Source organism: Colobus angolensis, unplaced genomic scaffold (genome assembly GCF_000951035.1).
Source record: "Colobus angolensis palliatus isolate OR3802 unplaced genomic scaffold, Cang.pa_1.0 Scaffold206, whole genome shotgun sequence".
Taxonomy (NCBI): domain Eukaryota; kingdom Metazoa; phylum Chordata; class Mammalia; order Primates; family Cercopithecidae; genus Colobus; species Colobus angolensis.
The window spans coordinates 3,784,928-3,798,189 of NW_012115222.1; the positions used below are offsets into that span (position 1 = coordinate 3,784,928).

The 13,262-nt window shown below is 37.1% G+C and overlaps 1 protein-coding gene across 1 annotated transcript in view; it reads left to right on the plus strand.

The window, feature by feature from the left end:
• The first annotated feature begins 25 nt into the window (after window positions 1-25).
• Window positions 26-13,262, plus strand: part of CHSY3 (chondroitin sulfate synthase 3) — a 293,319-nt gene continuing 280,082 nt past the window's right edge. The window contains exons 1-2 of the mRNA XM_011942104.1: window positions 26-827; window positions 3,272-3,555. Coding sequence (XP_011797494.1) covers window positions 26-827; window positions 3,272-3,555 — 1,086 coding nt within the window. The remainder of the gene's footprint in view (window positions 828-3,271; window positions 3,556-13,262) is intronic.

Consider the following 13,262-nt stretch of genomic DNA (forward strand, 5'->3'; position numbering starts at 1 on the left):
AGCGTCCGCGCCCGGGGCAGCCGCGATGGCTGTGCGCTCCCGCCGCCCGTGGATGAGCGTGGCATTAGGGCTGGTACTGGGCTTCACCGCCGCGTCCTGGCTCATCGCCCCCAGGGTGGCTGAGCTGAGCGAGAGGAAGAGACGCGGCTCCAGCCTCTGCTCCTACTACGGTCGCTCCGCGGCTGGCCCCGGCGCCGGCGCTCAGCAGCCGCTCCTCCAGCTCCAGTCCCGGCCACGGCAGGAGCAGTCGCCGCCCCCCGCGCGCCAGCAGCTCCAGGGGCCACCGCTGCCCGAGGCAGCCCCCGGGATGACCAGTTTTCGAAGCAGCCCCTGGCAGCAGCCACCTCTGCTGCAGCAGCGGCGGCGAGGACGTGAGCCTGAGGGTGCGACGGGGCTTCCCGGTGCTCCAGCGGCCGAGGGGGAACCCGAGGAGGAGGACGGGGGCGCGGCTGGGCAGCGGAGAGGCGGCCGGCCAGGGAGTAGCCACAACGGCAGCGGGGACGGGGGCGCTGCCGCCCCGAGCGCCCGACCCCGGGACTTTCTATACGTGGGGGTGATGACCGCGCAGAAGTACCTGGGCAGCCGCGCGCTGGCCGCGCAGCGAACCTGGGCGCGTTTCATCCCCGGCCGCGTGGAGTTCTTTTCCAGCCAGCAGCCCCCCAACTCCGGCCAGCCCCCGCCACCCCTGCCTGTCATCGCGCTGCCGGGTGTGGACGACTCCTATCCTCCCCAGAAAAAGTCCTTCATGATGATCAAGTACATGCACGACCACTACCTGGACAAGTATGAGTGGTTCATGCGCGCCGACGACGATGTCTACATCAAAGGTGACCTCCCTGCGCCGGCTTTCCAGCCTGCCTGCCTCCCCGACTCCTTTCTCTGTAACCGGCCCTAGCCCCTGCCCAGCCCCTCCGCTGCTTCTCTGCCAGCACGTGCTCCCGGCTCCCACAGGCCCTGGCCCGCCCTCCCCACCCCTTGCATCCGCCAATAATTCGTAGCCCGTTCCTGGTCTTCTGCAATCTGGACCCTTCTCACACCTGCCTGGCTTTATTCGCCTTCCTCACTTGCTGTTTTCGGTACCGCCTCGCGCTTGTCCCTCAGTCTTTACCGTGTGGGAGAGGTTAGAAAAGGGACCTTAGAGCTAAACCGAAGGCCATTCCCACTCTGCCCTCCTCTGAAAGCCCCTGCTGATGGTAGTTTCCCCAGTCGGTCCAGAGGGGCGTGGTCTTTGGTGCAGGAAGGGAAGACGGAGGATGCTGGCTACAACCAGTCTGGAGATCCAGTGTTCTTGCTTTGAATCTTGCTCTTTTGTTTAAACTGGATCTAGCGCACTTTTGGAACTGCTCAGATTGAGGAATCATCTTCGCTCTCCGGGACCCTTTTCTATGTGTTCCCTTCCCTTTGGCTCAACTCTCACACACTGGGAGTCCCTGGCCATCCCTACCGCCCTAGCGCGCTGCTCCTTCCAGCCACTACAGTGCAGTACCAAGCCGTCCCCCATCCCCCTGCCACACCTCAATAAAACCCTGAGAGGATGGGCATATTGTAAGGAATTGGTGGTGGGGAAGAAGAGGAAAGCACCCACTGATAAGCCAGACCCCGGGAACAGCAGACCGTACTAGCACACACTAGTACTGGTTCCTTTCCAGTGCATTTTGGTGGCCGCGGTGATAAGCAGAGGCTGGAAGTTCTTCCCAGAACCACAGGCAGCCACAGCAAGAAAAAACTTTTTTGTCAGTTTAAAAGAGGCGCAGTCTTTTTCTCGGAATGTGGGCGGCTCTGGACAGAGAATTTCTAAACTCAGCGGATCAAAGTTCTTTAGGTCAGAGAAGTGAATCTTTCCAGTCCAGCCAGTTGCAGAGATGGGGAGGAACGCAAGGGAAGCAGCAGGGTTGTACTGAATGAGGTTTCTCTGAGCTTTCCACATTTCCTAGCTTCTTGGTCAAAGGGGGGCAGCCCTTCCTTATTTTATGCCTCTACTCGTAGCCTTGTTGCTTTCTCCTGATTCAGATAGTACTTTTCACATAATGCAAGAAAAACAAACAAAAAGCCAAACAACAAACCCTAACTGTCACATTTTGGCACAAGGAATTAGTGTAATCATAGTAACTAGAGATCTCTTGGGTTTGGATTGGAAGGAGGGAAGTCACTCTAGAGCTGGTTGGAATAGAAAATACTGATAATTGGATACAAAAATAAAGAATGGTCCCATTACGTTTTTAACAGTGATATTTAGGATTGACTCAAAGAAAAAAGCTTCCTCTACTGTAAGTTCCTTGTCTTGGATGTGTCAAAATTTCGAAGGTTTCTTGGCAGAAGTTTGCCACACTTTGCAGGGAATTTATAAAATGCATCAACAGCACCTACTTCTTTCATTTGTTTTAATAGTTTGAAAGATTGTCCTTCAGAACATTAAAATGACATATTATTTCAATTTCTATTAAGAATGAAATGTGTTTTATATTAAGAACCCAATAATAGCTGAAACTCATTGAGATACAAGGGGCAAGGCGTGGGATCAAGATAATGACTGCAGATGCTGTGCTCATCAAAAATGGCAGTAAAGATGCTGACTGGGAATATGAAGAAGGTGACTCTCTACTTATTCCAGTGTATCACTTAGAATACCAAGTGCTTCTGAACTGTTTTACCTGCAAAATTTTATTTTTAAAAGTTTTTTTCCTGAACTTACAAACTACAAGTGAAACCAATTACACTAATTTTTGGCAAACTTTTTTTTCTAAAAAGGTGCCTTCTCAAATTAAATTTCAAGACAGGGTTGATTCAAACACCCTCCAAAACTGTGTGGGTTGCATATGACTGAAGTTTAGTTAATGGCAAAACACCGAACTAAACCAATTATGAGTAAAAAATAATTATTAGGTATCAACAGTCAGCCAAAACAATGCTAAATACCATTATTTAATATTATTTTATATTCCTGGGAACTTTTCGTTACTTCAAATATACTGAGAAACCTGTCTTTACTTTCCTTGTCATTATTTAACCTTTTACAGAAAATTGGTGATTGTCAGAGCTGTTAAGGTTTTTCAGTGACCTTAACCAGAAGCTGATATAATTTCAATATGTTTTAATAAATATGAATTCGTGTTTTCAAAATAATAGAATATTGGAAGAGGTTTTCTCTTCTGTTCAATTGTGTAAGACTGAGGAGTTTAAGCACAATGTTTAAAGTTCTGTCCCTTACCTTGTACATTATAAGTGATTATGAAATAGGGAGACATAGTAATTGTTGCCTTTCTTTTTGTAGGTGATAAGTTAGAAGAGTTTCTTAGATCACTAAACAGCAGTAAGCCTCTCTACCTGGGGCAGACTGGCCTGGGGAATATTGAAGAGCTTGGAAAGCTGGGACTGGAGCCTGGGGAGAACTTCTGTATGGGAGGACCTGGCATGATCTTTAGCCGAGAAGTTCTCAGGAGAATGGTGCCACATATTGGTGAATGCCTTAGAGAAATGTACACGACTCACGAGGATGTGGAAGTAGGAAGATGTGTTCGCCGTTTTGGTGGGACTCAGTGTGTCTGGTCTTATGAGGTAAGCCTTGAGCTGTGATGAAAATGTTCACATAGTACATGTATATGCCTTTTTATAATCTAGGGCAGCAATTCTATTCATTGTCTCTGTATCTGTATCTACTTGAAAGTGATAGTAGCAGCCCTTTGGGGATACAAGAGTGGGAGATAACTTTCTCATTAGGTGTCAGGGCCTGTCTGAGACTTTGTTATTAGCATGCCCCTTAACTTCAAGCAGTGGCCTATACTTATGGCCACATCTCTGGAACATTCTTATATCCTCCTCTGCTTGATTTATTGGTGCTTATATACATGTGAATCTATTTCTCTTCGCTAACAAGGGTGTAATTTTACTCCTGTAGCCTTTAGCATTTGGTAGTGTGCCTTTTTATTTTATTTTATTTTTGGTTAGGTGTGTAATGGCATCTCTTTGTTTTTAAATGGTTAAAATCTGAAGTTTCTTTGGATATTTTCCAGTGGAAATTTAACATATTTTTAAAGATATTAGAAAAGTAAACTAATAGTGTATCACTTATGGTAGATGTATTCACAAAATTCCGATCACTGTATTTCCTTAGGCATATAAAAGGAATGAGTTGTCTGAAAAAAAAGCAGAAGTTTAAATGGTGTTCAGTAGCTGCTTAGTATTTTTGACAGATTCCCTAAAATTTGTTTATGTCTATTCTTATGCTATTTTCTGAAGAGGAACAATTATTTAAATAATCTTAGCTATTTATTTGTTGCTGTGATCATTTTTATGAAATACTTTGAGATTTTTTCCTTCAGAAATTGATTTTGAAATGTAATAACATTTTATTTAAAATACACTTCCTAACAGATAATTTTTATAGAAATTTATTTAACATTAAAATAATGTATTGTCTTTAGTATAGTTTGGTTTTCAAGTAGTTGGAATTTAGTATTATTTTAGCTGCCGAGTGCACAGTTTTGTAAATTATATCTTAACTCCTTTGCTTATGTTTTCAAATTTTTCATGTCACTTAGTATAGAAGAAACATTTTATGGAAATATGTTCCCTGTGAAGTCACTGTATACACAGTTGCATTTATTTTTCTTGTAAGTGTAGTCTCACTTTAGTTAATTTTGCTTTCTCTTTTATGCTTTATGGTATTTACACTTTGGGGACATATTTTATACCTTACAGAAAGTAAAAATTATTAGTCATTTGAAATAGGCATGAAAATTTGAAATGATTATGTTGCTAATTTATTTTGATAATAAAATGGTAATTTGTAAAAACCATCCTACAACTACCCTTTAGGATAAAAATTTATGTAAAAACATTAGTTTAGAGACAGGTCATCTAGAATAGACTCAGTAAAATATTTCTTCCTTTGTTATAAAACAAAAATATTTAATAAAGAGAACATACTCAGTTGATTTTGTTTACATACTGTTATTATTTTGCAGATATTTACTTTACATGGATAAGTAAAAACATATCATTTGTATGGATAAGTAAAAAAATCTCATCTGTAGTTAAAAATATAGATGGGAAATTATTGTGTTTTATATGATACTTTATTAACTTAATATAATATATAAAATTTTAACCAAGATAGTGTTTAAACGTTGCTCTTTTCAAGTTCTCAGTGATTCTGCTGTGAAGGCCTAGTCTTTACCTAGCATTCCATTCGTTCATGTTCAAGAGAGTAAGATATGCACGAAATTGGGAGCTCAAAAATTGATTTAATATTTTATTTATAATATAGGCCTCTGTCCTGGTTAAAGTGAAGAGAAGTTATATCATAGATGTGCACCCTGTCTGTTAGAATAAGTGCAATCTTAGATCCCTTTATTAACTGATGTAAGAGGAAACAAAAGAGATTCCAAGTCTTACAGGCTGTAACCTGGTGAATATAACACTTTCAGTAACTTTTCATAATACATTTGAATTTAGACTGACACTTGATCATCACTGACTTATGAATCTGTATAAAACTAAACTAATCATCTCAACATGTTTTCCTAGCATTAGAAAATGTTTTCTAGATAAGTACTGTTGACTTTATGTTTTTCTAAGCTATTATATAGAATTTACTTTGTTTTGGGATTTCAGTCTTTAAAGGAACTTTTTAAATTTAAAGGACGCATTGATTTAATTCTAATACAAAGTCTCAAAAGTCTTACGTAGAGAAGTGACGGTAAATTTTATTACCAAGAGATATGTGAAAAAGCATTGTTAGCAAAACTAGTGAAGATATATATACAAAGAAATGATATCTAAATTTTAATACTAGAATGTGTTCTGTGTTTCATGAGACACCTAAGTAGGTAACTTGGGGCACAGCTAAACTGGGTATAACATTCACAGATGCCATACTTCACTTTCTAATTTGGATTTTATGGTAGTGGAAATGGTGTCCATATATGATACTGTTCATATTATATAGAAAGATTGGTCTATTCTACTCCAGGTTGGCATTCTCAGTAAAGGTGAGATTTTACATCTGCTCATTAAAAAAGCTATGAAATTGATCATTACTTTTTTCCCATAGTTCTTTTTAAAAGCACTATCTGCAATAGAATTTTCGTAAAATTTTAAATTTCCTTTATCTATACCTTTCACAAATTTTAGAGTTTTTTTGTTTGTTTGTTTATCCTTCTAATAAAAGTTCTTTCAGAGTTGAGAGTCCTGTTAGGACAGCATGTTCATGATTTCTGAGTTTGAATAGATCAAATGTTCATGATAGAATGTCATCTTTTAAAAACGGTGAACACGTTTGCAGATCTTTTAAAAAGAGAATTGAAAGAATTATTAAATAAAATATATAATTGTTAGTTTTCCTTGAATATAAGTTATATTTTTTATAAAATCCAGGAATGTAGCTTCCAGTATTATTCTTAACTGCTAAACTGAAATTACTTTCTCTGTGTTTGTATGTACCATTAAAAATATATTGTAAAAGAGAAAGACAAAGAGAGAGAAAGGTGATGGGGGGATTTGAACTGGAGTTTGAGCCACCATTTTAACATTTACTAGTTTAATTGTCTTTCGCAGGTTACTTCTTTAAGTCTTGTGTAATTCAACTGAAAGTGGAGTTTGTAAGAATATTTATCTCATACATTTCAGGAGAGATTAGGTGAAATGATCCATGTAAAGCCCTTAGGGTAGTGTCTGGCACATGGTACATTTTCAATAGATGTTAGTTTTTATTGTTCTAATGTTATAGATATCACGTACTGTATTATACAGTGTGGATTCATATATTTCACGTAATAATTATTAGTAATGGATGGGTGATTCATTTATATCAAAAAGGTCAAAATAAAAAATGAATTCTCAGAGAGTTAAGCTGTTTTGGTAAAGAATACGAAAGCAGTATGTTGCAGTATTTTAGAAATATGAGGAATTCAGCATTAGTGAAGCTTACTGTGCAATATAGACACCTGTTTTAAAAATGCATTACAAATATTTGTTTCAGTCTTTACACCTAATATGTATAAGATATATATAACTGAATTTGAGGATGTTGTGTGGAAAATATTACCTAACAAACTATTATTTAATATACATATGTAAAGAATCCCAAACAGATATACGTAAGGAAAAATATTACTGTATAGATTTCTAAATTGATTGCCAGAACAATGGCCGCCTTTTTTGAGTTTCTGTGGCATCTTCAGTAGCGAAGGAAGTGAATAGTCTCTCATTCTCCAGTCAACTCATGAACACCCAGGAGCTTGTCTCTCAAGGCAGCGGGAACCTCCTCCCAGTGTACCTCAGGTCTTTGAGGTAATGATCTGCAGCTTCCGGCCTTTCTCACAATAAGGCCCAGGTGGTCTGAGGAAGTCTGTCTTGCTTGTTGGTCTCTTGCTCTTTTTCTCTGTCTTTTCTGCTCACTTTTTCTATTTCCTTCCGCTTGAGTGATAAATTTCAAATGTATTTTGATATGTATTGCTTTTCATCAGGTTCCTAGTAAATTAATGTGCTCATAAAGGCCAACCTAGGTATCTTAAAAGATCACAGGATGTGCACCCAGACCGCAGTAGATCGCAGTTAGGGCTCCAACATGGCCTGACCTGTTCAGAATAAAGAGGCCTTTGGTTGAGAGTGAGCCTTACACAGACTGGTTCTTTGTGTGCCTGTGATCACTGGAGAGTCTAAATTGAGATTCTCCCTTTCCCACCTGGGATTGAGGCATCTTGTTTTAAGGCCATATGGCAGATGTTAATAATCAACAGACTTCATGGGTTATACCTCAAACTGTATAAGCAAAGATTACTAACTGAATGAAGCATGCATACTCGTGAAGAAGTCATTCTATTCTATTCACTCTGCAAGTGTTAGAATTTATTGGCCTCTCCTGTTGGCAAAGATCACACTTTTGGTTAAGCTCTATCTTGGCTACTGCTTTTCTAGAGCTGCAGTCTGGCAGTTTGGGAGGCTGCATATGGCTCTTAAACATTGTTTGGCACATAGAGTATTTTAAGGTTTTTGTTTTTGTTTTTGTTTTTTGACATCTTTAGCAGAGGCAGGCAATCTACAGTTCCTTTCATGTCCTGTTATTGTCTGTAAGACTCTTCTTGCACGTTTATTTTCCCTTCCTGGCTTATGTAGGCATAAAAGTTTTGATCTTTTGAACTGGACAATCCACATATTGCAAGTTTCGTGATAATATTCTCTAGAAAATGAAGTGATTTTCCAGTGATACTGAGAGGTATATTTTAAATATTTTAATTTATGGAAGACTTAATATGTTACAAATTTGGCCATTAAAATTGTATTATTATGTAACATAGTTACATTTTGTTATAGATATGTTTTTAGTAAATAACAAAAATATTCTCACTGTTAAAAATTATTTATACATCCATGTTCATTTTGTGTATTAGCAGAACTGAAAGTTTTGTCTTTTGATTTTGTTTTTAACAAGATCACTTATATTCAAATCATAAAATAATTTTAATTCTGATGGTTATTCTCCCTTTGAAGGAGTTTTGCATTTCTTCTAAGAGTCAGCTTAAGAATAGTTTGTATTTATCATTTTAATGTTTGCACTAAAATAGAGCCAAAGAAGATATCAGTTTCATTCAATTAAATGTTATTTCAAAGACAACAGAGTTCTATGTTGGTAAAAATATTTCTCTGTAGTTTTAAAAATTATTTCATAAGACTAACTAGATTTTTATTAGATTTCTTAAAGTGATAATTTTATACTAGAATGTTTTATGTTCAATCTTAGTTCCTTAAAGTCTGTAAACACCCTAGGAAATTACATTATTTCACAAAAGGATATGTTCTGGCAGTGTTTTCCTGAGCTTGTAAGTAGTATCAGAAAGCTGTACCATAAGAAACTGAACTATCAATAAGTTCTTAATAACAAATTTTTAAGGTTAAAATATCTGTGTTATTCTTACGGGGCTGCTGCACATCCTTCTTAGCTTCCTATTCCATATACATTTCCCTCTTTTTTTTTTTTTTTGACACAGAGTTTCACTCTTGTCGTCTAGGCTGGAGTGCAATGGTATGATCTTGGCTCACTGCAACCTCCCCTGCCCAGGTTCAAGTGATTCTCCTGCCTCAGCCTCCCGAGTAGCTGGTATTACAGACATGCACCACCACGCCCAGCTAACTTTATATTTTTTTAGTAGAGATGGGGTTTCTCTATGTTGGTCAGGCTGGCCTCGAACTCCCGACCTCAGGTGATCTGCCTGCCTTGGCCTCCCAAAGTGATAGGATTACAGGCATGAGCCACTGCACCTGGCCAAATTTCCCTCTTTTCTAATGTTGATTTTACTCAATCATGAACATGTTTATGTCCCCAAAGTATATTCATATATATGAAAAGTATAAAGCAGGGATTTTTATTTAAAATTCAGTCTTTCAAAATCTTTTCTTGGTCTGATTCAGTCACAATTTAGTTTTTAACTTTACTAAAAGTAGTAAGCTTCTCACACCTACTCTTCCCACTCCCATCCCACTTGTCAGATGAAATCATCATGCATTGATTTTGTAAAACTTCTTTTCTTCCACACTGTTTTCTTCATTATACAAAATAAAATTGCATTCTGAGTTGATGGAAAAGCATGATATGGTAAGCATTGTAGGCTTGGATAGTTCATTTTTATCACTAACTGATGTCTTATCACCTAAATTGTGACAATTTATGCTTTCCAAGAAGATGATTTCCTACAATTATGAAAAATGTTAAGTTTGGAAGATGCCTGCAGGCAATTTGAAGTAAGCTCTATGATAACAAAAATACTCATATTAATTTAAAAACTTTGAATATTCTTTCTCTTTAATTGATCACAAACATTCTAACGTCCTGAAATAATTCCAGGTCAGTTTCCTACTTTCCCTTTCTTTGTCTTGGTCTCCAAAAAGCTATGCTTTGCGAAACATTTATTTTAGTCTCTTTTCTATCTAGTAAATGATGCTGAAATTACAGAGAAATATATTCTATTACATAAATATATTACATTTAAGTTTTATTATAGCATGTTATTTTTGCACAAAGATACAGCTGTTAATCAGGCGTTTCAGTTAAAAAATTCATTGAAATTAGAAACAAAATCAGCTTACTGCGTTACAGGAGTAATTATTTGATATTATTGAACCACAAGAAAACCTACATAAACTGAAAAGTTGAGGAGTTGCAGTTCTTCACATTTCTAATGTTGTCTTAAATACTGTCCTAACCATTAAACAACATTCTAGTTGAGGCTTAACTACATATAAATCAGTTTGAGTCATGATATGTGTTTAAAGATACTCTATCTTGGAAACTATATAACAAGTTTCTAAATTAACTGAATCAAAATAACATGTTTTTAAAAAATGAGTAGGCACAATTTTGGAAGTAACAGATGAACGAAATGCATTTATTAATTTTTTGAGATTTAAAAAGTTTTACTCAACCTTTGTAATTTTGAAAGCTGTGCTCATCATTCTTCACAGTCAGTGGTATCTGAACATCTCATTATCTCTTTCAATTTCATTAATTTTTATTGCAAAGCCATTTGTTTATTTGTAGAGTTTCTGTGTCTCAAAAAGTGGTGATTTAAAGAAATATACATATTAATATAAATATTGTATAGTAAAATAAAAATAAAATGTGAAGAAATAAGAGAAAAGTTTGCAGAAAATTTGATAAAACCATAAAGATACATGTTGAGTTCCTGTTTTCCTGGCATGAAAGAGAACTCTAACTTCTTTTGATACTGAGACCTGAGAAATCTTCCCCGGAGAACAGAAGGAAGTTGTGAGGGATGTAGCAGATCACATCCTTAGCACCACTTCTATAAGTAGAATAGCATGGTTTAATTTGGATGTTCCTTAATAATTCCCCCAATAGAAGCCAGGGCTACAGCTCAAAAGGGCAAATCTACAAAAGAAATTCAACTTAGAGACAATGCAGTTATGGTCATAGTGTACTATTATTTGGTTCCTTGCTTGATTTTATTGTAAAATTTAGAATACTCTTCAAAGAGCCCTTCAAGGCTGTTATGTCTCACTCAAATGTTTTATATTAGGTTGTCCAACAGGAAGTCTGAGATATGCATATTCTCTGGTGAGAACCCAGAGTGTGGCTATTCTGTTGTTGATTAACGGCAGATCTATAGTTGTGCTTTGCTAATCAGGAGGAGGGTAGATATTAAATATACCAACCACAGATGGAGGAAACCAACCAGCTAAGGACAGGGTGGCCCCCTAAACTGAGCACAGAAGAGGTTCAGAGAATTCCAAACAGCTTGGCTTAGAAATGTGGTCACCTAACTACTGAGATCATTATTTAAAAGGTCTGTTTTTATAATAATAATTTAATTTTAAGGTAAAATTTTCATGTAAAAATTAAAATATGAAAAAATAGGCATTTTAATTAAAACAGTATGTTTTAATCTGATATCCTATTATACAGAAATAAATGTTATATGAAGTAAGGATATTTAATATACATGAGTATCTCATAAAATATGAAAAATTATGGTGTTAAAATAAATTGAAAATGTTCTGCCTTAGACTTCAGTCATTTCACATCTTATATAGCTAAATGATTTTGTTTGCTCAAATGTATTCATTAAGCAGTTTTTATCAGCGGTAAACAACACACATGCCTTCCTTGTCTTCATGGAGTGCACAGGGAGGAGGAGTCAGGCTTCCTACTGATTTCTTGGTTTCAAATCTAATATAGAGTTGGGTTTCTCGTCTCTGACATCCTTATAAATTTCTTTTTTCATTATAGTTCATGAAATATCTCTAGTTGGGTCCAACTTTGGTACCTCTCTCAGAACTAGGACCAGATTATTCTTATTTGAGTTTTCTTAAGTAAGCCTCTTCTTTTATTTGTGTATCTATCCCTTGAAGAGGAGAAAAATAAAGACATTTTTAGTAATTTTCTTATATATTGATATATTTTATGCCTGTTGAATCACACAAATAACTAGGATTTTGTGTTTTAAGTCGAGCACTAGATTACTTGGCTTCTTAAGCTAATTTTGCCATTCACTAGCTGTGTGGCCTTACACAAGTTATGTAACCTCTCTGTGCCTTAGTTTCCTTATCTAGCTACAGTGGGTCAGCCCTCATATCTGAGGTACATTGTTTCTAAGACCCCCATGGATGCTAAAATCCATGGATGCTAAAGTTCCTTACATAAAATAGTGTAGAACAATAGGCCTTCTGTATCTTTGGATGTGGGTTCCATATCCAAAGATATAGACAGCCTGTTGTAGTAACAGTACGTACTCCCTAGAGCTGTTATGAAGATTAAATGAGTCAATGCAAATAGCAGCATTCAGAGTAATGTCTCACAGTGGTAAGCATTTAAGATAATGGCTACAACTACTAGCTATTTTTGCAGAAGCAGAAAGGCATAAAATAGTGCCAACCATACAAAGCTGTTGTGAGGCATAAAAAGGTCAGTGTATTAGAAGCCCTTAGAATAATGCTTGCCACACAATAAACTCTGCATAAAGGTTAACTGTTATTAATATTTTCCAGCTTATAATGTTTATATTATTTGTTCCTCTCATGGGAGTGGGATAATGTTGATTGTGTAGAGTTTCATTGCTATTTCTTTTTGTATGGTGGGCTTTGCTGTAATAGGGAAGGTGTTCATTCAGGGTGGTTCCTGATAGCACAATAGAATTTTCAATGGACTTTGAAAACTTCTGATGGTGGACTCCCCCACCCCCTTCATCCATTATGTAAAAATCTCTTACAGGTGAGACCTGCAGCATGGGCAGTGTTTAAAACTTCTCAGGTGACTCTAATTTGGCTTCAGGGTATAGACGATTGTGTAAATTTGTTTTATCAATTTCCCATATTCAAATATCTAGTCTATTTTAAAACTATTTGTTAAAAATTGGTTTTGCTTTGTTTTCCTTTGGGGAATCACAGGATAATAATGAACATTTCTGCACTTCCGTTCTTGTCTGGCCTGTTACTGAACTAATCATTGGACTTTAAGACAGTGGCTACAAAGCCATCACTCATAACTGTATGTTTTCTCATGATCTGATTTTCATGGTTCATATATGAATTACCTTTTTCTTAAAAGATATCCAAGGTTGATTTTAAAACATTCTCATAAAGATAGATTTTACCTGTCCAAAGCTTAAGGTTTATAGTTTTGTTTATGTATTACATCTCAGTAATGCATAGTAAGAGAGTTCTTATAATATAGGTGGGATGTCTACATTGACTTAATTGCGTTAACATTGACTTAAATAATTTGATCTCTGATGGTAAAAGGTATCAGA